The sequence below is a fragment of the Diadema setosum genome, chromosome 19 (genome assembly GCF_964275005.1).
Source record: "Diadema setosum chromosome 19, eeDiaSeto1, whole genome shotgun sequence".
NCBI lineage: Eukaryota > Metazoa > Echinodermata > Echinoidea > Diadematoida > Diadematidae > Diadema > Diadema setosum.
Genome location: NC_092703.1, coordinates 10,320,706 through 10,346,924, shown reverse-complemented (window position 1 = coordinate 10,346,924; position 26,219 = coordinate 10,320,706). Strand labels below are relative to the sequence as shown.

The 26,219-nt window shown below is 38.9% G+C and overlaps 1 protein-coding gene across 1 annotated transcript in view; it reads left to right on the top strand.

Annotated features, from left to right (window-relative positions):
- Positions 1-26,219, top strand: part of LOC140242805 (quinone oxidoreductase-like protein 1) — a 51,096-nt gene that overhangs the window by 3,369 nt on the left and 21,508 nt on the right. Inside the window, exons 2-6 of the mRNA XM_072322561.1 lie at positions 275-425; positions 4,347-4,460; positions 14,035-14,168; positions 15,805-15,916; positions 16,487-16,588. Coding sequence (XP_072178662.1) covers positions 275-425; positions 4,347-4,460; positions 14,035-14,168; positions 15,805-15,916; positions 16,487-16,588 — 613 coding nt within the window. The remainder of the gene's footprint in view (positions 1-274; positions 426-4,346; positions 4,461-14,034; positions 14,169-15,804; positions 15,917-16,486; positions 16,589-26,219) is intronic.

Here is a 26,219-nt window from a genome sequence, read left to right as displayed (position 1 = left end):
CCCTGCGTCACACTGCTCTTCACCTTTTTTCGTGACCGAACTGTTTTTCATATACTAAAAAGCATCCATTCCTGAACTCTTTGAATAGTATACCACTCAATCCAAATTTGAGTGACTGACCGCAATTTCTGACAGTTTTCAATTGATACTTATGCATAAAGGTGAAATGAAACTACTGTCCTGGTGACATACATAGGACCATATTGTTAATATTATGGTAAAGAATATCCCTGCCTTTATTCTGACGAATGTCTTTTTCAATCCGTCAATCAAGGGCTCCATCCCAGAAGCAGAAGGAACTAAAGTCCTGGTTCGCGTCAAGGCATGCGGCCTGACGGACATTGACGTGGAGCTTCTCCAGGAACTGGGTTTATTCCAGCAAAAACTTCCATGTGGCACGCAAATATCTGGAGTGGTAACCAAAGGTATGTTGGGCGAGACAGAAGTGCCCATGTGTATATATGTATTCCACCAACATGAGTGTATGTGTTTGTTTCATAGGTGTTTTAACTCTTTGTTGTAAACCCCATCTATGCCAAATTATTCCGAGACAGCAACATCTATAGTCATGCTTTGGGAAAACATTCCATTTTTCAAATCTATGTTACTTTTCTGGATTTTTGTTACCCGGGACATGTAACGAGCAAATCTGTAGAGAAAGTGTCAAGCTTTGCTTTGATGTAAATTGTATGACAAATCTGATTGTTTTTCATTCAAATGACCAGCATGACTTTTTCACACAAAACAGTGACAGTACTTTTCTCACAGATCCAGTAAGAAATACCGCTTGATAGTCAGTCACCACATAAAATGCAAACTACATGTGACAGGAATGGAGTTGCACAAATGCCTCCATTGTACTGAGGCATTTGGCGATTTATTGATCGGTTTGGGCAGATTTGTGCTTTTGAACATATTATGTGAATTTGGCATGCCGTCGACTGAGTCGGACATGTGAATGTGGCACATAAAGAGTTAAGATGAACATATTTTTTGTGGAGTTAAAAAAAAAAAGGGGGCTCCCAAAATGTTTTCAAGTACAAACTTGTGCATCATTGCCCAAAGTATAACTATCAATTTCTGGAATCTTATGAGTTAAGAGTAAAAATTATCTTTGTCCTTTCACTGAGGAATATTGGTCATCCAGGGTACAGTGTATGTTTTCTTGTTAATGCAAAATAGGATTTCGTTTTAAAACCAAAATGTTTTACATATGATATGATGATTTTGATCCTAAATTGAGATTGTTTCATGTAACTACTCATAAAGCAAGTAAGACTTCTTTCAATGCTATGGTATATTATGATTAACCATCTAATTTTTTATATCAATGCTACATGTATGTTTTATAACAGCAATGGTATGTCACTGTAAGACATGGTTGGAGGCAGTAGTGCTGAGGGCATTAATGGTAGTTAAAGGGAATCTATCTTACAGTGACCAAGAGCATGTCTCATTTACTAATACAGAGAGAGTGAAAGAAATTGACCCACAACTATAATTAAATGTAATTTTTTAATGTCTTAATGCTAGTTATACAGTGTATGAAACTACATTTTGTAGAAATCCTTTATTGATTGCAAGAAAGGAAATGTTATATAGCCAGTTGGTTTTGATATTTGAGCAGTAAAGGTAATGAGGACTGTAAAAAGATCATAAGCAGTTTTGATCACTAGTTGTATAGCTGTGACATCAGTAACCAAACTTTCATCAGCAGTAATCTGTACTCACAATTTTCTTTGTTTTGTTTTGTTTTGTTTTGCTATTGTTTGTTGATGGTGTTCAAATCAGAGATTGCCTTTTCCCTTTTTTTGTTTCATTTTTGTTTCACTCAATTTTTTGAGTTTCGTCTATGTTTGGCTCTTTTTGCTTAAACTCATAACGTTTAGGCAATATGTGACCCGCTACAACAAAATGATCCTAAAGTCGGGCGAGGTCGATTATGTGAAAATTGCATGATATAATCCCCTAATCTTTCTGCTTTAGATTGATATATAACATATTTTATAAAAATAATCGGCTGCGGAGATATCGATGTTTAAAAGAGAGCATGTTGAGACGTCTGGAAAAACACTGTTTCGAGAAAGGCGCCCTAAAAGTCTTCCTTTCGACGCAATCACGATCAAGGGACACGCAATCAGTTTTCACCTCTGGACAATAGAAGGTAAGCCCTAGCAACCCCCGAAGAGTTCATTCAAGCACATCAGCGTCGGCGGTCTCCTCACCAACCAATCAGTGACCAGAACGTGAGAAGCGGCTGAGCATAGCGCACCCAGCCCGCACGTGCACCAGTCGACTGGGCAGTGTGCGAGCTTCACGCTTCGGTTAGCAGCAAGCAGCAAACTGACCAATGAGATCAATCTGGTCGTTGTTAGGGGCGGAACCTATCTGTGGCGCTCAATCCAAATTTTCGAACCAGTTTCTGCTTCGTTGAAACGCCAAAAAACATGGCTCAGAAAAACGCTATTTTTTTATCTTTCCTTTGATCATTTTGCTTCAAAATTTCGACAGATGATAGAAGACATGTTAGACTCCAATGATATATCAAAATCAGAAAATCGTAAGTTTTGACCAATTTTAATGCTCTGACTTCAAACTCGATTTTCACGGCTTCGACAGTGCGCGACTTTAGGACCTTTTTGTTGTAGCGGGTCACATATGTTCAGGTTATAGCAATCCAACCAACCCATGTATTGAAATAGCGCCCTCTTTCTGCTAACTGCATGTAAAAGCTGGACACCTTTACCCTTTGTCAGAGCTGCTGAACAGTTATGGTTGCTAACAATGTAAGCATTATGCATAAACTTGTGATGTCACTGTCAGTACAGAGTATCTTGGCTAATTTGCATGTCTGTCTTTGTCATCTGCCTTCCTTTTTTTTTTTTTTTTCTACTGATGTACAAAAATTGTATACCTATAATATGTGACCCTGCATCACAAAACAAACAGAAAGTCACCAGACATGAAATTTGAGTTAAGAGCATATTCTGAAAGTGCAGACTTTAAGCTTTAAAATGATGTATAATTCAAATCAAATGGACTTTCCTAACCTACATGTATCTAAATATTGGAGAGAAAGCAAACACACAGGAAAAGTATGAACTGAGATAAGGGGCTCTGAAGTACAGTGTCTATTCAAGCACTTAATCTTTACCAAGCCGTGCTGGCTGAGAGATGAATGGGACAAAAAGCAGGATGTAAACCACAGGAGTAACAACAGTGAAGGGATTATCAGATTAAACTGAAATTGAGCCTGCCTTATTAACACATTCTGTCCATAATCAATGCCAACTTTAAAGCAGTAGCATCATCCTTTCAAAAGTTATTAGAGTTGAAAGTGAAGAGTGTGTACAAGGTTTTTAAGAAATGAAAAGGGGACTCTAAAACACACCTAATCACACTATGCTACCGAAAAAACCAAAAATGTTCGAGATAAACTGCTAAAGAATACACTTTCCTGCCCACTGTATGATCCCAAATTTAGCATAATGTAGAAGAAAACTTGCTCTTTCAGAGAATATGAAAAAGTAAAGATCGGCTAGGTTGACCCATTTCACCTATTTTCAGTCCTCACACAATATCAGTGTGTGTGACTTTTTGTTCATTTTGAGATGCACGGTCACATTTTTGTAAACTCTCCATTTATCTGTCTATCCATTTGGCTGTATATATTTTTCTCCATTATCTACATGAATTTATTTATCAACTCCTGTTCATCAACCTGTCTACCAATAACGCCTTTTATCTAGCCAGCCAACCATCCATGCACCCATTCAACTATATAGACCTATCTATCTAGTAGATCTATCTATCTATCTATCTATCTATCTATCTATCTATCTATCTGTCTATCTATCTATCGATTTATCTATCTAGATCTATTTATCTATCTATCTATCTATCTATTTATATCTATCTATCTATCTATCTATCTATCTATCTATCTATCTATCTATCTATCTATCTACCTATCTACCTATCTACCTATCTACCTATCTATCTACCTACCTATCTATCTATCTATTTACCTACCTACCTACCTACCTATCTATCTATCTAGCTATTTATCTATCTATCTATCTATCTATCTACCTATCTATCTATCTATCTATCTATCTATCTATCTATTTATCTATCTATCTATCTATCTATCTATCTATCTATCTATCTATCTATCTATCTATCTATCTATCTATCTATGTCTACCTACATGTATATACCTGTCTGTCTTTATCAACGTGTTCATCGATATGCAGCTCTATGATATGTGCCATTAGTATTAGTTTATGGGTATTTGAAATTGGATTAAATTTGTGTTTTCTCTGGTTATATGTGCCCCGTTTCAGTTGGCTCAGCAGTCACCCGATTTGCTGTGGGAGATGATGTGGTCGGTGTTCTTCCACTGGACACAGAGTATGCAGGCTGTGCAGAATACTGCCTTCTTGAGGAGTACAATCTAGGTAAAATTCTTCCCACAATGCATCACAGGGTGGTCCACGAGGGGATTCAGCATGTCGCTGCAACATGCTCATATTCTTGTGCAGCATCCTCAACTCTTGTGCAACATCCTCAATAGCCAGCAACTTGTGGTGCAATATCCTCAAAAATTTGCAACAAGCTCAAAATAAAATGTATTCAAACATGTGAAAAATGTGCAAAAATGAAGAAAAATCAAACTACTAGTACTTGGTACTTTAATAGTGTGCAAAACATGAGAGAGAACATCGAATGTAAACAGCACGAAGAGAGTTGAAACTGCAAAATGTTGCTTACTACGTGCTCATGATGTGCACACACACAGATACAATTTCTTTAATATTCTTGGATTCTGAGCTTGCAACATGCTCAAATTTCTTCAAATTGTGGACCACCTTGCATCAAGCCTTGCATGTTGCATCCTGTTGTGTTACACGATGATATGTTACGTGATAGTATGCAACATTTTGTTGCTTTGCAGGGGCATGTTGTCCAAAGAGAATCGAATAAACAGAGTGAGATACAATGTTGCATCAAGAAACTGTTTACAAGAACTGGGAATTACTGAAGCGTGGTTGCAAGTTAAAATGCAAGCGGAAACCTGCTATTAAAAGTATGCTGTTGAAGGTTTCCTGTAGTACGGTACATGCTTTTGGTACATTGTGTTCAGACTCGGTACAGTGTCTAAGACTGATATGGCCCAGTGGTTTGTACCTTTGTTCTGAGACACAATGTCAAATGTATTGATCATGATTCTTTTCTAGAGAAAAATACACCAAACTACATGTACCCTTGAACCGCACAGCGTCATCCTACTTTAATTTTGCTAAAAACATATTCAAAGAGAGAACTGGGTTAAGTTCTCTGATTATACTTCAAAGTATGCAGGTTTCCTTATTGTAAAATATATGTTGATGTTGTTATTTATTATTATCTCTCATGAGAATACTTCTGTTTGTTTGTTTGTTTCTGTGGCAGTTCATTCCATACATCAAAGGAACTACACGTTGTATATACTTTGAATATGCATCTTGACTTGTGTTGGTTCATGATACCCTCAACACCACTTTACTTGTATATTTGTGTGGCAAAAAAAAAAAAAAATGTAAATCTGTGTCATTAAAAGGGCTTGTGTTTTTGATTAGATTACTTTGATATCCCCACAAATAAAACCTTCTAAACTTATGTTCCATCAGTGGCATCACTTGTCAATCACTGCTAAAGTACTAAAATGTGATTTTCTGAACAAAACTAGACATTGGAATGCACCTTTCCGTAAACTGAGCAAGACTCGGGTGATTTCTATGTTACTAATATGTTTCACAAAAAGATTTTAGGGAACGTGCAAGCTATGCTCAGTCTAGAGTAAGGTGCATTTCAATGTCTTTTGTTATTCATATTAGTACTTTACAAGTGATTGACAGATGATGTCATCAACAGAATTTTGGTTTGGAAGGATATTTTTATGTGGGCATATCCAAGTAATCTGAGTGAAAATAGCAGACAGATTGTTATAAGGCATATGTGGCACATATTTTCTTTTTGCCCCATAAGTGATGATCACACTATTATGAATCAATACAAGTCAACATGCATTTGCATTGCTGATGTCTTCACTAAAAAAAAAAGTTATTCCTGTGCCCAAAAAAAAAAAGAAAGAAAAAGAACAAATTGCTGCATGAAAATTGCGCACCAGAGTTCATATTTTCTAGGTCTGTGTGCAGTTTGTGGCTCCAGTTTGGAATAACAACTCTCATCGCAGAATAATTAAGATACTGGTCACGCGACATCAACCGCATGTTTGCATTCTTCACAGAAGCCGGAGACAAAACATGCAGAGCCTAGCTTCCACGGCTATTGTTTTTTGAATGCCACAGTTTATATCCAGCAGACTGATGAGGCAATGGTGCATGCATGTTCTACCAACAGTGGCTGAAACATCATAATTTTTCTGACTGACGTAACTTTCGGATATTTTTTTGTTTGTTTTTGTTTTCATCGCAGTATGAATGGCAAGGTCAGACATGGGGATATCTAATGTTACCTTTCCAGGGAATCCAAACATTCTTCTCTCTATCCAATGTTTTCTTTCCTGCCTGAATTAGAAATAGAAAGATCGCTGGCTCTAGTGGTTCAGTCATGTATTATCCACAAGTCATTCTTGCCCTTCCCTTATCTCGTGTTCCCCAAAGGGAGAAAACGAAACAAAAATAGAGAATAAAAACACCTGATGAAAGTGCTTGATAAAGTCTGTTCAGTGGCTTGAAACTGTGACCACATTTCCATTTTGATTCGCACAAAGAGTTTTACCAGATAGAGATGTTGATGTGACATACATTTGTAAAAATAGTACACTGGAGGTAGCAAGGTACAGTTGTGTGTTCCTAGCTTTATAAGTGCTTCAAAAGATATTTGTAACTCATAGTGTGCGTGAGGAGCAACTGGCCACAGTGTGCATGTATAACAATCTCTCATGCTGTAAAAGTGGATATTTTAGCGCGAGTAATCTTTCACGCTCATCCGGGTAAGATGAATTTCACATGTTTTTGATTCCGCAGAATCAGGACATTAATTACTGGAACATGATACGCAAAAATATTTGCTTGCTCTTATTTTTGCATTGATCCCTTGTTACTGTCATGCTATCCCGGCTGTCTAATGTTTCGTGTGAACGAGTTCTGAGGGGACTGTTGGACGTATGCAAGGATGGACAGACACAATGACCATCCTTAAAAAAAAAAAAAAAAAATATGCTGCTGCCGGCACCCTGTGGGAATGGACGCATAAACGAGAGTTTTTGTGCCCATAGCATGACGCAGGTTTATAGGTGAATTGATGCATTCGTGCGCAATATGTCGATTGTAATATGGGGAAGACGGCATTTACGTTGGCTCCATTTCATAAAAAGTTGTCAGGATAGCAACTCTTGCTGGAATGGCAACTTCCCATAGCAACAGCCAATCAAGAAAATAGACTCAGATACGCAAAACAGCCGAAGTATCGTTATCTATTGTTCAGAAACAAATACCAATTAAGGTGTGGATGTTTTGAAGTTCACGTAAAGATTTTTTCACCGGAACAGTGATTCAGGATTGATAATTGTGGGGGTTTTTTTTGCAGAACAGCGATGAATTTGTGAACTTTGTGAACATTCTTGTGTTGAGCTTGATTTTCATTAAGATTCATATGCTTCTCAAAATTGACATTTTTGTTCCAATTCTAATTAACTTGAACACAAATTATAGTTTTCCTGTATTGGTGTAGCCATTGGTGACATGACATTTGCTCCTGCAATGATTGCTCCCATACTTCCTCCACAGACTTGCAGGGTTAGGGTTTTAGGTTTAGTTTGATGCAAGGATTAGGATTAGGGTTAGCATTATGTCTGTGGTTAAAATTTTTGTTTGGCTTTAATAGCGTGCAGATATTTCATGGGAGCCATTGTCACAGGAGCGAATGTCATGGAACCGTATAGCCAGAATGTGCACAGTAGACGCCTGACAATGTTTAATAACTATTACTCCTAGGCTGTGTCAGTCGTGATGTCAGATGCGCCAATGAAAAAGATACAAAGATCAGTAAAAACATCCACTGCTGTGATACATGTGTTGCACCTAGTGCCAAGGGACAACCTTAAACTGTATACGCTGTGATTTTCGCGTACAGATATTTTCGCGAATGAGGAGGTCATAGACATTTTCATGAGATTTTGTTTTCCCGAATTTAGGCTGACACGGATGTAAAATGCACTATCACCCAAGCGCATCAAGATTTTTTTCGCGAGTTGGTAAACTCGTGATCCAACTGCGATTCATAAATTTTTGAAAATTAAACCCTCGCGAAAATAACACCTTATACACTTCCCTATTTAGAGTCCCCCAAAACAGGGTGCAACCTCTAGAGGTTGCGCCGTGTTTACCGTAGACGGTGGGGACTCTAAATGGTCACAGCACAAAGCATGAGTCTAGAGTGAGTCTGGCCTGAGTCTAGCGTGGATGTCGTGCTAGGCAGCGTAGCATGAGTCTAGCACAACCTCTAGAGGTTGTGCAGTGTTTACCGCAGGCGAGGGGACTCTATTAAAGCAGTCTCGGCGTGGACACGGCACGCAGTTCTGGTAACCTACAATGTTTGTGGCAGAGTGTACATACGTGCGCACAAGGAACTGCCTGGCTCTCTCGAGGAGAAATGTGCACCCACCAAGTACAGTATACAAATAGTGAATGGTCATGAGTGCAATGATACAAGATTTCACACGAGGTGAAAGATAGAGGCACCCTATTCAACCCCTTGCTAGATGACCTGAAAACGGGGGTCTCTCCCAACCCCCGCTGAGTTAATATAAAAAAAAAATGCTTATTTTCGTCTGGCGTGTCCTCCAGATGTCCTCCTAGTAAGGGGGCACTAAATAGGGTATTAATCTCCTAGCGCCCTTCAAAAGTACTGAAGGTGAGGTATAATGAATGCACCATGTCACAAGATTGTCGTGTTGGCAGAAAAAAAAATGTCTGTGATATTCCTATTGCTTTATTTTTGTCTCACGGATTGTACTCAGGAATGCATGGAATACGTGCCATGTTTTGTTCCAGAAAAATAGTTCGAAGAAAGGATCAGGCACCTCCTGGCTGCCCGAACTTGAATAGAGCAGTTTGTTTATATCCTCATAGTACAGACTCAGTGATGGTCACGATGGAGGTTGTCAATCCAATCATCCTGATCATATTGTATGTGTGATCGGCCGTGGGATGTTTTCTGTATGACGATCCGGTGTTGTCATGACAAGTAGAGCAGGGAATTCATAAGAGATGCTTAGTCCCACCTCTCGAAAATTAACTTTGTGACATATGGAAGAGCAGTTAAAGGGACAAAGACCCGGTGGTTTAGTTGAATGCGTAGCGGGCGCATGGCGCCAGTTTCCTACAGAGACCTATGCTATCGACTCCTCTTTAGCACTGCACAGTTCGGCTCATGATTTGGCTGAGGGGATGACAGCTTTAGCAAACTTCTTTTGTGACGTCATACTAAGAAGCACATAAACATGCACCCTGGCATTACTACAGACAGCATGATGCGCAGAGAAGACAACGAAGGCAACGTTGCCTATCAACACCTATGCACTTTAACTCTTGATGACAGCTCAACTTGGGCAATCTTCGTATCAGTGCTAATGGTGATTGGCAGTATTATCCAACAGCGCCCCCACACCCACCGGGTCTATGTGCCTTTAACTCTTTATGTGCCATGGTGTAAACCCCCTGTGCCACTTTATTATACTTTACAAAGCCATTGTAAACTGCAGAAAATTGCAGAAAACTGCTTCATCACTTAGAAAGATGGTTTACTAAATTCCTGCAACCACTTAAAAAAATGTTGTACACAATGAGCCTAAACAGGCAGGAAATATGTGGATGCTTTACAATTTTCTCATCAATGTAATGAAGTAGCAACATTTTACTAGCCCGTTCTTACCAGGGAAACATTTTTCAGATATTTTACTGGTCATGTGCCAATGGCCTATTTGTGCTGTCAAGATATATGAAGATCTAATTTTCCTCTAAAAAATCTGATTTTTTTTTTGCTTTTTTTTTAATGCTATGAAGTTGGCTTATCAGAAAAAGGTATGTTTTTTTTTTTTTAAGTTTCACTACTAGATACAAAAACAACAACAGTTTGTGATGTCACAGGAGGACAAAGAACCCTACAGAAGTGAAAGAACTATAATATGAAATAATTGAGATGTGAGAATATCTTACATAGTTTTGCGCTCTATTATAATACTCAACATTCTTTCCATTGATAACCTACACTTACCAAAGTTTGGGGGAGATACAGACAACAAAATTTGCTTTAATAGTCACGCACAAACCTAATCCCATCCCTGTCACAATGGGCACTCACAACAATTTTATTTTATGTTTTCATGTGACACCGTTGGATGAACTTGAACGGGTTGACAATATCCAGGTCATCCAAGCCCACACAGACTTAACCCTTTAACTGCACTTTGTTATCACCCATTTTTGCACACGCTGGGGTGCTTTCTTTACCTAGTGGCTCATCAGATGTCTGAAAACTAATAGCCAACAAATAGAGATTACCTAATCCTCCTAATCCGTATTGTGGATCACCATGGCTTCCCTGGTGAACTTGGGGACACGTTCTATACACATATGTGGACTTGCTAACCTTCCATGTAGGTCTAGGACCCTGTTTGCAGTGAGTGAAAAGACCGGGCTCGGCCCGGGCCGAGCCCGGTCTTCCTTTCACTGTAAACGCTCAAGAGGCCAAATGCGGTACCCAAAACGGCCACGCATTTGGCCGAGCTCTGGGGGTATTCTCGGCCCGGGCTCAGCCTGTGCTCAGCCTTGCCTATAGATTTTCTCGCTATATCAAAACGCAAACTGGGCCAAATGCGTTTCCAAATTGTGACCCCACAAGTGCAAAGATCGTGACATGATAGGTTATAACGTCAAAACCTCGCATTTAGCAAATTTCTTTGGCTGCATGCTATTGAATCATCATCATTAGCATCTCTGTACGAGGAAAGGTACACTGTAGCAATTCCAAACTTTTGTTTAGATTTTACTTATCATCGAATCATCTTAACTGTGCTACATCGTTTTGTTCGTCCTTGTCCATATTCTTGTATCCTTTGTGCGTAGAAAACAGATAACCAATAAGAAAAGAGCAGCTGTGAACATGATGTTCGAAAGTTCGCCCTGTGTAAGAACCGAAGCCCTTTGTTCATTGCAAACAGCCCGCGCCAGCGCCTCTGCACTGTGACCCCAGCACGCTCCCTAATAATCATAAGCAGAGCACCACTACGACAAAATATTGACAGGTTTGAATTTATCCCGGCCGAGCCCTCCACTGTGAACGCACAGAATTGCTGGGCCGAGTACCGCAATTGAGGCCATACTTGGCCCAGCCCTGCACTCAAAACGAGGTCTAGGTCAAGTTTGGATATATTGCTGAATGGCGATGAAAAAGCTTTGCATGTTAAAGCTAAGCACCAGGGCACATAGGTTAGAGATTGCACCCCACCCCAGATTGGTACACGTGCGGTGTACACATGTGGCACGGTGAGCTTTAGGTTGTCACGGGTGGTACGCATGCTGTGCCTCACACCTGCCTGATGTTTTGGAAGTACAGAGAATGCAAATCTGAGAATGTTTCCAGCTCTGTTTGTTTGTTTGTTTGTTTTTTGTTTCATTTCTGTCTGAGAAGATGACTGGAATAGCCCTTATTCATAGCTCTGCAATAGCTGGTCTTCCATGGGGTCCAGTTAGATCCAATTAGGCAGAACCACTTCACCGGGTTAAACACCCTGCTCTTTGTGATGAATGAATAAATGAAACAGGATCTTCTACGTGCGTGAGTTGTGACTCTCTCACACACACAAACGACGAGAAACAGAAGTTCAAATTAATGGTACTGACAGCAAGTTGTTTTTTTTTTTTCATTGCAACTGATTTACAAATTGTTTTACTTCAACATTAAACACCAATTATGCAGTGTTTTAGTAGTAGCTATGATAAAAAATCACAGGCATACCTACTCAGTCCAAACCCGTAATCATTGTGACATAAAATTGTAATGTGAGATCTGTATTAAGACTTAGACTTCACAAGGTGGTGAAACAAATTTGACCCAAATTTCTGGTCCAAGTGTATTTCAAGTAACAAATTTGGATTTTCCCTTTGATCAGGTATCAGATACTTGACTGCAGTTTCAACTCGTCCAAAAATATTTTTTGCACATGAATGCAAGAGGATAAATCTGGAGTCACTCAGGCTTTCAAGGCAATATTTGGCTCATGCACCTACATTGTATACAACTTGGGTTAACTGTGAATGAAATAGTTAGGGTGTGTTTATGCTCAATTTGCGAAGGCAGAATCAGCGTTTTGAAACGCTGATTCAAAACGCCGTTCACGGGAGCACTGTTTATGCTCACTTTCTTCGAGTCTTGGAAAGAGCGTTTGCGATTGCTTCGCTGACCTCAGTAGAGGCAGGTCAAATTGGGGCGCGCGCTGCGATCGGTGGCCTGGCCTGGGAGAGCAGCTGGGAAAGACATGCGTATGCTCAGTACATGGGAAAACTGCACAGGCAAGGGTAGCTGGCTGGCCGGGCGCGCGCTTTTTCACGTGAACCGGAAAGGCGTTTAGATGATGTCACCCTAAACGCATTTAGAAACGCTGTTGCGTTTATGCTTCCCCGTCAAACGTGATTAGTCAGAAACGCCGATCGTAAACGCACCTTTTTGTGCGTTTTGGATCGGCGTTTTGAATCAGCGTTTCTTTCGAAGCGAGCATGAACGCAACAGCGTTTTGCACTAATCACGTTTCAAAACGCTGATTCTGGACCGAAAAGGGGAAGCATAAACACGGCCTTAGCCGTATAACCATGCAGTATGTAAAATCTGGATTTTTTTTTTTTTTTTATGTCTCTGCCTCTGTGGGGGCCAGAGGCATGGATTATATTTGATCTTTTGTTCCCTTCCCCCCCCCCCAAGAAAAATTTCTCTGATTCCATGAATTCACGCTGAAGGAATGAAGCGTACCAACAAAGTGGAAACTTGCATCAGTGGTGCCTTTGATCATGAAGCATCCATCTGGTTCATTGGTCAAAAGCTGTGCCCCAGGAAACGAAAGGCCTGAATATCATTTGGAAGTACCATAATGGGAGAAATGACAATTTGCAGAGAGAATAAAAAAGAAACTATTGTGAAGTGAGAAATACCATGAAATTTTTTGCCATAGTGATGTGTACGCGTAAGTTGCTCGGCAGTCTGCTGCATGCTGTTTCGATTATGATTAAAGAATAGCCCAGGAGACTGCCTGCATTCTTTGTGTTTGCAGAAATAGAATCAAATACTGTATACACTAAATATTTTGCAATGTTTTTATTTTTGCAAATTTTGTGAGTCCGGTGCTATGAATTCGTGAATTTAAAAACACACAAAAATATCAGCTCTGATCCTGAATTGAATATGATGTTCACACATGGATTTTTCTCTTCAGTATTGTACTCCACAATGGCCAATTTAACTACTCACGAAATCATCGGGAAGTCCCAATTCGCAAAAATTTAGACTCGCTAAAAATATGGCACATACAGTATCAAGTGGCAGTCAAGGTACAGTTATAGTCCAAATTTTCCCAAAATGAACAAAAATGGCATTTCAGTTCTTCAATTCTTGCAGTGATGTTTTAAATGGATAGCGTTTGGCACAGTTGCCTCACTGCTTTCAGCAAAATGATCTAAAATTGTGATGTTCGATTATAGCGTGATTTTTCACGGGCAGTGTGAACGGCCCCCTCAGAGAAGGTCATCGCGGAGAGCAATCCCCTTCAAGGTGGCCCCTAGCTGGCATATTAACATTGATCCCACGGCAGGTTTCCACTTCGCCAGTCAGCTTTATGCTTGCTTTCAGAGTGTAACATGTTTTGAAATGTGTTGACTGTTTGGTATATTCACTGTAGATCCTCTCATGACGCCCCCCCCCCCCTTTGTTTTCTTGGTTTGTTTAGTTTTTTGTTTCTGTTTGTGTTCTGTGCAGTCAGTAAGCCACCAAAGGTCAGCTACAAGGCAGCGGCAGCATGCATCGGGGAAGGGGTGAAGATGTACACGGCTCTGAGGTACCTGGGCCATGTGTGTGGGGGAGAGACAGTACTCATCATGGATGGAGCTCGGGTAGGGACCCCTTTCACACTTTAACCTGTTTCAGGACGGACAGATTTTGCCATATGACACGCATTTCCCATAGACACCTGCCCAAGTATACTTGGGACTTGTCCTCAACACCTTCTGGTACCTTTTTCAGATTCTCTGCATAGCATATAATGTAATACTACCCCTGTCAGACTATCTGTTGGACTGCCCAAAGTAGGGTCACTGGGCGACCTCTACCCCTTCACGCCTCCACCCCCTTCATGCCCTTTTCAATTTCTCTGTATAGGCCTCATTATCTCCTGTATATAGCTCCTGGTATAGCTATACAATGAATTTATACGTCTGAATGCTAACTAACGAAACGACGTATAACGAAACGACATATAGCGAAACGACGGTTAGAGCATCGTTTGGAACTAGAACTCGATAACGAATCAGCATTCCATCGTGTGCATTGTGCGTCTGAACGTATGGTGACCATAGAACGGTAAACTGGGCGGGACTTAATGGGAGCGAGCACGAAAGGTGACCTTGTACCTGTCACTCATGACCATAACATCATGTGCAGTGAGAAACTGCACATCTATACGATGTTTTCCGGAATGGTCGAAATTAGCGTCTGAATGGTCTAACAGCTATACGATGATTCTTTATACATCGTTTCTTTATCAAGTTTTGGTATAAACTGGCTTGCGTCTGAATACTATATCATGACTGCCACCACACTCACCACAACTATTAGAAACAATAACTTCAAGCCTGTTGATGAAATGGGCCTTCAGTAGTTGCTGTATTTGTAACCTGCTACCATAGTGTTGCTGCAAAACCACAGACATCAAATATGTTTATAAAAAAGCCTGCAAAATAAAGTGACATGGTTGAAAGATAAACAAATATGATAAGAATAAACAAAGCTGATTTTTAACATTCGTACTTCCTCCTTTTGGGCTTTGGAAGGCTAAGGAATTATTTTTACCCCCTGACGTGACATTCAAGCATCACAAATAAATGTTGCAATATGCTGATTCAATTTAGTTGAGACAAAGATAGCCAGTGTACTGTAAAGTTTAAAAAAAAAAATAAAAATGATATAAATAAACATATAGCTAGCTGTTGTTGTATCTAGTCATAGAAATATACCAAGTGCCATCTGTTACATGTTTCAGTCATTGTCTTTGTTAATTTCTATTTCCAATTAGTGCAGAAATGTTACTGAAGGAGTCTTTTTTGTTATATCAATAATAGTAATAATTGGCAGTGCTTATATAGCGCATAACACATAGTGATAAGATTATACAAAAACGTACAATCCGGAATTGCAGTGATGGTACCGAGTTTCATGTAAACAAATGCCTTTTCAAAGCAGACTTGAATCTATTTTTATTATTGATTTGTGTTAATTTCTGGGGTAAATTATTCAATAGGGTGGGGGCATTAAAAGCAAATGCTCATTCTCTGTAAAATTGTACAGTTAATACCAACTTGAATTGCTGTTTTTGGTAATATTTGAATGGAAGTGAATAGATATTATTAGAGGAAAAAACAATCTGGTCAACAGTCTCTATTAATTGCTCCTTGTACAGTGCCATGAATCCGTAGTGGTATATATGTGACATGATATGTACATTGTATTATCATGATTTTTTTTTAAACTTAGCCTGCAGGCTTTATAGGAGTACAGTTGGCCCAAGAGTGGGGGTCAAAGGTCATCACCACCGCCTCATCAGAGACGGCAAGAATGGTGCTGGAGTCTGTCAAGCCAGAGATAGGTGAGTAAAGGAGAAGTAGGAATGAGTTTCGTACCCAGCCTATGAAAGGATTCATCCAATTTTGCCAAATTTTTCGTGAAAATCTGAACTCCTTCTTGTCTTAATATTGAGCTCACCTTTCTCATTCCACTTCCGGGCTTCTTCTGCTGACAAGCAAAAAAAGAATAAAAGAGAAAAAAAAAGAAGGCATTCACTGCAAAAGCAAAGCCAATACCTTACACTTCAAGGTTTCTATCTATTTCTTTCTAAAGTGGTGACACCTTATGTAATCCTTTGTGTGGTGCAAAAAAAAAAAGTGTGGGGCCTGAGCCCCCCCCCCCCCCCCCCATTCCACCGGTCATGAGTTATATGTGTATGCTGAGTTGGTGTGCATATTGGATGTTTCTTTGTACGTATGTATTACTGATTGTATTATAAAAAAGTTAGATCTGCAGAACGTAGTTGTTTATTGGTGGATTCAGGAACGGTTTTCTGACAGTCATGATGTGCAGTATACATTTTTGTTGCTATTCAAAAAAAAAAAAAAAACTGCATTGATTTCTGTCTAAATATCAATTTTTATCATCCCAGCTCACGTGGTTGATAGGAGCGAAAGGAAAAGATTTGCCATCCTCAATGAGTGCCTGGAGGACACCGGAGGACTGGGTGTGGACTGCATCATTGATGATGGAGGTAGGAGATACCAGGGTGTGGCCCTTGGTCCCAGGATTCTGAAACGGATTAACCCTCTTTGTGCTTTGAGTTCCGATTGGCACAGGAAAACCCCAGAGCATTGAATGCACTGTCCTAAGTCCCTGGCACAGAAATGATTAATAATCATCAGTGGGTGACATATTACATAAATGTGACCCGCTACTACAAAAGGATCCGAAAGTCGGGGAGGACAATTTTCTGAAAATGGCATGACATTATTCCCTTACTCTTCTACTATAATTTCATATATAACACAACTCATAGAAGTACTCGGTTGCGGAGATATCGATGATTTCATTAGCGCATGTCAAGTGGTTGTGGAAATCAGAGTTTCAAGGAAAACGCCTTCAAAGTTTTCCTTCCAACGCTATCATGATCAAGGGGAGGGGAGACAGTTTTCAGTGCTTGACAATAGAAGGTATGCTCCTAGCGACCTCCGCAAAGTTCATGCTCAGATGCTTAGCGCCAGCAGTCTACGCACGGCCAATCAGTAATCAGGATGCCACGCACTGACCAATAAGATCGCTCCCTCGTTGCTAGGGGCGGAGTCTAGCTGCCGTGCTAAATCCAAATCTTCGGACACGATTCTGTTACTTTGAAAGTCGGAAAATCATGGCCCAGAAAAACGCTAATTTCTTGCCTTTCCTTTGATCATTTAGCTTCAAATTTTCGGCAGATAATAGACAAAACATTACAATGCAAAGTTATGCCACAGACAGAAATCCGATTGTTTTGACCAATTTTGTTAATGTGAATTCAAGCTCGAATTTCTCGGCTCAGCCATCAGCGACTTTAGGATCCTTTTGTTGTAGCGGGTCACAAATGATCAATCCACTCTTTCTGTGCTTGGGACTTTGAACAGTGTGTACAACGCTTTGGAGTTTCCTGTGCCAATTTGCAATCAAAGCACACAAAAGGTTATAGCATGGATGTCATATCTTTTTCTTTTCTCCATCTGAATAGATGATCGACAGATGAAGCAGAAGATGAGACAAGGGATATCAGAATGTTGCATTCATAAAGTTACATTCGTAATCTGCACTCACTCTGGCAAAGATCGCGAAGTACTTAAGATCACCATCGTTACGATCTCGAAGTTTTGCCACTGGGACTGCAAACTTCCTGCGAAAGTTCTCATGAAACGTCACGCAAAACTTTCCGTGCCAAACTTCCCACTCAGTCTAGGGAAATTTCTCGGACCCCCGCCAATCTTCTTGATCTTTGGGCAGAGTGAACGCTAGCAACTGAAACTTTACTTTAGTCTGTCATGTGACCAGTCCCCCATCTGTTTGCGGGCAGTGCTTCCAAAGTGTGCAGTCATTGTGATGTATGTATGTGCATTGTTACATCAAAATCACTAGCTGTCAGACAACGGCACGCTCTTTCATCCTTTTTGCACATGTGGACTAGTCACCCAAACTTTGAGCACTTAAACGTTGAGAAATTTGGCTGGCAGTGTGAACAGACAAGCAAACTTCGTGAAGACTTCACAATCTCAAACTTTGCAATCATTTGCCAGTGTAACCATGGCTATAAGAGTAACTCTCAAGATAATGTAGGTAACCTTGTAGTATCAGTATCAGACCACTCTCACTAAAGTGATCAGTAGAATTCAAAACTCATAATGTTAACCCTTTTTAATAGCGATGAGACTATATGTGACCTGGCATCACAAAACCAACAAAAAGTCGCCAGATATGGATTTTTAGTGAAGAGCAGATTCTGAAAGAGCAGAGTTTAAGCTCTAAGAATGCAATTTAAATGGACTCTCATAACCTATTTCAGTGTAAGAAAGAAAGCACACAAGCTGGAAGTGTGCACAGAGAAGGGAGGCTCTGAATGTGTAAGGTCTGTTCAAGCTCGTAATCTTCTACCAAGCTGTGCTCCTTACAATGATGTGAAACTTCATGGCAACAGCAATGAAGGGATTATCAGATTAAGCTGAAATTGATCATGCTCTATAGACATGGTCTATCCATGACTTCATGCTCTATTAACACATTCTATCCACGACTTATACAATCTTTCAAAGCAGTAGCATTAGCGTGTACAAAATTATTAGAGTTGAAAGTAAAACGTGTGTAACAGGCTTTCAAGAAATGAAAAGGGGACTTTAAGACACACCTAATACAACACAATTCTACAAAAAAATGAAAATGTGTACAAGAAAAACTGTTCCAAAAAAAATTCCCATTCATTTTGTGATCCCAAATTTTACACGTATGAAGAAGAAGTATTGCTCTTTCAGAGACTAGGAGAAACTCATAATTGACTAGGTTGACCGGTTTGACCTATTTTGAGTCCCCACACAAAATCAGTGAGTGTGACTTTTTGTTGGTTTTGTGATGCAAGTTCACGTATGGGACAAAAAAAGAAGAAGCTATTTTTCTGTGTTTGGGTAAGCGTACAGAAATTATTGCATGGTAACTTCCGTGTAAATTCGGCTAGACAGCTTCATGTAACACAATGGGCAAAGTGCTCGATAGCCTGACTGGCTAACTATAGATTTATTCTCAATTTATCAGTTTGCCACAGGTAGTAGTACTGAAATCGCATGAACAAAATTTAATGGTTTTTGCAATGAGAATTCTCACTACAAAATCACAATGGCAAACTTCAAGCAAATTTCTTAAAATCATTCTCCCATGAGTGACTTTTCTTCATGATTTTTTTTTTTTCTTTCCATGGCTTTGTTCGGGCACAGAAGCTTGGCAACCGAGTCAAAAGATTTCTAACATGGTGCAGTTCCATTTATTTTCAGTGTGGATGACCCTATTTTAGACATACAATGTAGCTGTGGCCCATTTCCATCATGTTGAACGGATCTTGCACCCAAGCGTGAATGTTATGTTATGCTCTGGTATGGAGATCTTCCTTTGGATAATTCATCTTCCATTCAAGATTGGCGCTTAACATAATAAACTCTTAATAAAATAACCTCCAAAGCTCCACATATTGTCAGAAAATATCAAGAGTACTGGTTCCAAGTGTGAATAATGCTTTGTGTGCAGGTGTGAATATTTTCTTTTGCAGATAATCTGTATGCCCATTCAAGATGGGTGCTTAAAGAGATAGTATAGTATTGGTTGAGGTGAGGATTCAGCTTACAACTTTTTGTGAGATACTTATAAAAATACACTTTATGAAATGTTGAAGGGCATACAATTCTAAGAGGAATCCAAAGTTTATTTGATGAAAATTGGTTTTGAAATGGCTGAGATATCCAAAAACAAAGTAAAACAGAGTGATCCAAATGAAAGATGGGTCCCACCTTTTATTAGGATTGCTTTGTTCTTGATATCTCAGCCATTTCAAAGCCAATTTGTGATTCAATTTTAAAGCCAATATCATAAGAGATTTCTCAGTATTTAGAAAAAAAAAAAAAAATCATCATCATCAAAAAGCGTTGGAAACCTGAAGGCCCATCTCAACCGTAGCTATACCAACCCTTTAAAGTATCCTCTCAACCTTAAAGCAAAATAATGAGCTTACCTACTTCCCTCTCCAGGCTCACTCACATTTTAAAGGACAAGTTCACCTTCATAATCCATGTGGAGTGAGTGAACGCAGCAATATTAGTAGAACACATCACTGAAAGTTTGGGGAAAATCGGACAATCTGTTCAAAAGTTATGAATTTTTAAAGTATCTGCGTAGTCACTGCTGGATGAGAAGACTGCTACAGTGTATGATGTCATATGCATACAACTATATAAAGAAAATAAAAAGAGAATTTCACAAAACTTTACTTTTTGAATAAAGTGCACATTTCTTTGACTTGTTACTGACATAATGTTACTGGTAATATCATTCCCCCTGCCTTCTGAAAGAGAGAAGTGGGTGAGTGAACGCAGCAATATTAGTAGAACACATCACTGAAAGTTTGGGGAAAATCGGACAATCCGTTCAAAAGTTATGAATTTTTAAAGTATCTGCGTAGTCACTGCTGGATGAGAAGACTGCTACAGTGTATGATGTCATATGCATACAACTATATAAAGAAAATAAAAAGAGAATTTCACAAAACTTTACTTTTTGAATAAAGTGCACATTTCTTCGACTTGTTACTGACATAATGTTACTGGTAATATCATTCCCCCTGCCTTCTGAAAGAGAGAAGTCAAGTGTTCTTTTGTTATGCGAGAAAAGTGAAAATATGTTGAATTTTCTTTATTCTTTCTTTATATCGTTGTACTCATGTGACATCACAAGCTACAGTAGTCTTCTCATCCAGCCTTGAGTGAGCAGAAACTTCAAAAATTCATAACATTTGAATGGATTGTCCTATTTTCCTCAAACTCTCAATGATGTGTTCTACTAATATTGCTGCATTCACTCAACCCACATGTCTATGAAGGTGAACTTGTCCTTTAAATGAAATATGTCGGTATTTCGAACATTATTTCATAATGTGAATGCAAATGTACTGTACTGCAATTTGTGAAATACATCGCAAATTCCATGGTGTTTAGGGCCGTAATTCAAACTTTGCGCGAAACATGCATGCAAATTTTCAGTGTGAATCGTGTGATGCAATACGACCCACTGCACTACACCGATACAGCCACTGTCTTCTCCAAAGGAGATATGCATAGATGCAGTGCCTTTATCTCGAAGATGTGCACCGGCAGCTACTTTCGTGCCAGAAACACTGTGGTATTTTGGTAGTAAATGAAAACACAGTACCATCTGAAACAATACGGTATCTTATACGGTGGTACGTGTAGTTTGCCAATGAGAACTGTGACAACAAAATACTGTGGTATTTAATGCTACGGTAATTCTAATGTAAAATGCGCCTTCTGTCAACCTGTCTCAGTGTCGATGGATGTTTACGTTCGATGTGCTACATGTGCAACCGACCTTGAACTCCACAAACAATGCTGCAAGCTCTCGGGAGCCCAGCAGAAATATTTGGGCTTTCGTTTTCCTTTGTACCTGTTTCCTTTTCTCTCTCCCTTTACGTCTCTTGTGACAGCTCTTGAAATAGTATGAAGTTTTGTTTGTGGGTATTGTCTGATGTGGAGCAGGTTGTCTTGTAACTTGTGTTGTGGGTGTGTTTGATTTCTATTCTTTTGTACCGTGACAAGTCATGTTTGAAAGCAAGCGGAACCATGGAGTGCATGGTGCGTGAATGCCTTCGACAATGCACTGTCAGTTTGATCGAGTAAAGAGTGGTTCTGATGATAAATGAATACCATACAGTATGTCCCCCCCCCCCAAAAAAAAAAAGAAAAAAAAGAAAAAAAGAATACAATCCGATTTCCACATTGATAACTTTTAATATGATTAAACTGTCTGAATGTGATTTCTGGATCAAAAAATATAACGTCTTGCCTACATTTTGCAGAAAACCCCGTTCAATTTGGTTATTAGTGGTCACAGAGAAACATGGATTGTCGTAAAGCATGTCATGGGGCTGTTTCTTCCAAGTTTAGCACTTGGATGCTCTTGGAGCTGCATATTATTATTTAAACACAATGAACAGAACTTGGAGGGAAGGGATTCCTAACATGCTCTACAAAGATCCTAATTTCTTTTTGACCACTGAAGCATATAGATGGGGTTTTGTGTAAGATGTGGGTAATAAGTTATAGTTTCATACTTGTAAATTGTTTTGGGGATTGATTCACTATTTCGAAAGTTCTTTCTTTCTTTCTTTCTTTTCTTTTCTTTTCTTTTTTTTTTTTTGGGGGGGGGGGGGGGACATACTGTATATTGGAACTGATTGACACATTGCCCTTCATTGCTGGTAATATATACCAGTTATTCACAAGTGCTTTTGAGTAATGACCATAATATAAACCATGCACATACATAGTGTACATTCTTGCCAGGGATTTGAATCGAGGACTTCCTGATTGCTAGACAGGCGTCATATCCACTAGACTATACCAGGCATTTGCATGAAAGCCAGTGATGGCTATCTGATCCCTCATAGCATATTTATTATTCAATGCAATGATTCTTGCTTTAAGTTTTGTTGCAACAGATGGACAAATTGCTTGTGTATGCCCATATATCATGGCTGTTACTCAAAGCCAGTGAATAATCAGTGTGTATTTACATCAATGAAGGGCAATTTGCCAATCAGTCGCAAATAGAATAAAGAATAATTAATTTGAATACTAATATTTCTACAATGTGTGGGGTGGAGTGTGATACATGTTTGGTTATCTACATTATATATGTTTGTCAGAGTCAAATAATCTTTATGCTGTTGCCATTGAATGATAATGATTTAACATCAGATTTCCCCTTTGTAATCTGATAAGTTTTCTTCATTTCTTTAGAGCAAATGCTATAACTCGTTAAAACTTGCAACCGATAAACCACCAGAAATAAGTTCCAGAATGTGTTTTGTATCAGTTTGGCTTTTACGTCAAATAAATAGCATGCGTTGATGGCAAACACCAGTACTTCATTCAAAATTGATCAAGCATTACCAGAGTCTCTCATTTGTTCACATGCCAGTCTGCCAAACTATTTCAGGTTGAAGTGAAATGCGTTGAGCTAAAGGTATCTTCTAACAAACCTGTGCCGATGTACATGGCACATTTAGGCCTGTACTGGTACAGGGGATGATTTTCCTGGTGCTGTGTCACACATTGCAGTGCATGTTTTTATGCCTCCGCCACGAAGTGGTGCCGGAGGCATTATGTTTTCGGGTTGTCCGTCCGTCCGTCCGTCCGTCCGTCCTTCCGTCCGTCCATAATGAATTTTGTGGACAGGGAAACCACCAAAACCTTTTGAGGTATCCTAATGAAACTTGGCATGTATGTGTATTAGGGGGTGAAGTTGTGCCTATCAACTTTTGGGTGCACATGCTCAAGGTCAAAGGTCAAAAGGTCAAGGTCAAATATGTAAAATTTCACTATTTCCACCATATCTATGCAGTGCCTGAAGATATTTTCTTGAAACTTAGTGCATACATGTATTACCCAATTAAGATTCTCTGGTGAAAGTTTGGGGTCATGAGGTCAAAGGTCAAAGGTCAAAAGGTCAAGTAAAAATATTAAAACTTCACTTTTTTCTCCATAACTTGGAAATTGTTCAAGGTATCTTCATGGAACATGGTATATATACATGTACTGACTGGCAGTGATTATCTAGAGAAGTTAGGGTTCATGGGGTCAAAAGTCAGGGGTCAAAGGTCAAGGGCAACGCTTCAAAATTTACTATTTCCCTCATGTTTATGCAATGCCAGCAGGATTTTTTTTTTTTACACTTGGTGTATGCATGTATAACCTAATAGAGATTCTCTGGAAAGTTTTTTTTTTCTTTTGTTTTTACCTCAAAGGTCAAAAGGTCAAAGATCAAGGGAAAGTGCTGAACTAAGTTTCTCCTCCATATCTCGGAAGTGGCTCAGGTTATCTTGAAACGTACTACATATTTATGCATGTTCTGCCTGACAGTGATTACCTTATGAATTTTAGGGTCAAAGGCCAGATGAAAATGGTAACAATTTACTATTCAATACAGAAATTGCACTTTTTCTCCATACCTTGAAAATTACTCAATGCATAAATGTATGAATGGGTCAGAGTCAAGTTTAAGTCCTGAAATCCCCAAATACATGCTCTCCTATTCATCCAATTAAACCTAGGTCAAGGTGAACATTTAACACATTTGTGACAAACTTGTCATTTTAATATTTTACCAATTTTGTGAAAATGTAATCACACATTGTCCACATGTACTATCTAGACCTATTAGGAGAATCATGCATTATGGTGGAGGCATACCAGTCGCCATAGCGACATTTCTAGTTTCAAACTTGCTCCACAACAGGTTGGGAGTTGTTTACTAGTCTTTGTTCAGGCATTTGTTTACATGCTTTAAAGTGCCACATCACACCATCTGCAAGTTGACTCTTGATTAAAGGAACTAGGCCATGCAAATGCATTTTGACTTGTGTTGACACATGATACCCAAATGAGTAACTAAATACATGTCATATATTTTATGACAAATTTTTTACAACTTTTCTTCAGATTACTTGGATATGCCTGCAGAAGAAAAGATTCTGCCTGTGATGTCATCTTTCAGTCATTGTTAAAGTACTATTAAACGCGAAGAACAAAAGACATTGGAATGCACCTTCCCTTGACCTTGCATAACTTGCATGTTTGCCTGCATTGTGCTTTGTTAGAGGACAAGGTGCATTTTGATGTCTTTTGTTAATCATAGTCAGTGGTAGATAGATGATGTCACTGGTTTTGAAGGTTTTATGTGGTAGAGTATTGGATGAGATGAGGACTCAACATTTTGCAAGATACTAAGAAACCACTTTATGAAATGTTAAAGGGCATACAATTCTAAGACGAATTCAAAGTTTGTTTGATAAAAATTGGTTTTGAAATGGCAGAGGTATCAAAAACAAAGTAAAACAAAGCAATTCTAATGAAAGGTGAGTCCCACCTTTTGTTAGGATTGCTTTGTTTTCAATATCTCAGCCAATTTTTATCATCATCTCATTATCTAAAAAATTATCACAAAAAGTTGGAAACCTGTAGCCCCATCTCAACCAATATTGTATCATCCCTTTAAAGGGACTGTACAGAACTGGTTGAGGTGGGGATTCCTGTTTTGAACATTCCTAAGTGAGATAATGAGAAACCTCTTATGAAATATGAAAGAGCATGTAATTTTACGGAGGATTCAACGTTTATTTGATGAAAATTGGTTTTCAAATGTCTGAGATATCCCAAAAAGTGATGATAATAAAAGGCGACAGGCCACGCCTTTTATTAGGATCTCTTTGTTTCACCTTGTTTTTGGATATCTCAGCCATTCCAAAACCGTTTTTCATCAAATAAACTTTTGATACCCCTTAGAATTGCATGCTCTTTGACATCTCTTAGAGTGGTTTCTGAATATCTCACAAAACGTTAAAAGCGAAATCCTCACCTCGACCAGAACTGTGCACACCCTTTTAAAGAATCATATGGTATTTATTGCAGTGCGCAGATATATGAACTAATGAATCTATAAAAAAAAAAAAAAAAAAAGTAGACTGTATCTTCACCACATGATACACACATAGTAAAATCATGAACTCTGAAAGACGTCAGATGTAGATCAGAAGACAGTTTATCATCTTTTGAAGCACAAAATATAGGCCTTCACATCAAGATGAAATGAATCATTTGAAAAAAAGAATTATGTAGGCTCAGTATTGCACAATCATCTTTTTTCCCCTAGCAATCAGGCTATACAGATTTATTGTATAAAACTTTGAACAAATAAAGATTAAAAATATCTACATCATTTGTCAAAGGGAAACTTTACTTGCAAGGAAGGAGATGCTTATTAAGGATAGCAAACAACCAAATTTGTCAATGAATACTTAAAGGGATCGTATAGTTTTGGTTGAGACCTAATTTCGGGTTTCTAATATTTTTTGGTGAGATAATGAGAAACCTCTTATGAAGTATGAAAGAGCATGTAATTCTATGAGGAATTCAATGTTTATTTGATGAAAATTGGTTTTAAAATGGCTGAGATATCCAAAAAAGAGCAATTCTAATAAAATGTGGGACCCACACTTTATTACGATCGCTTTGTTTTACTTTGTTTTTGGATGATTCAGTCATTCCAAACCCGATTTT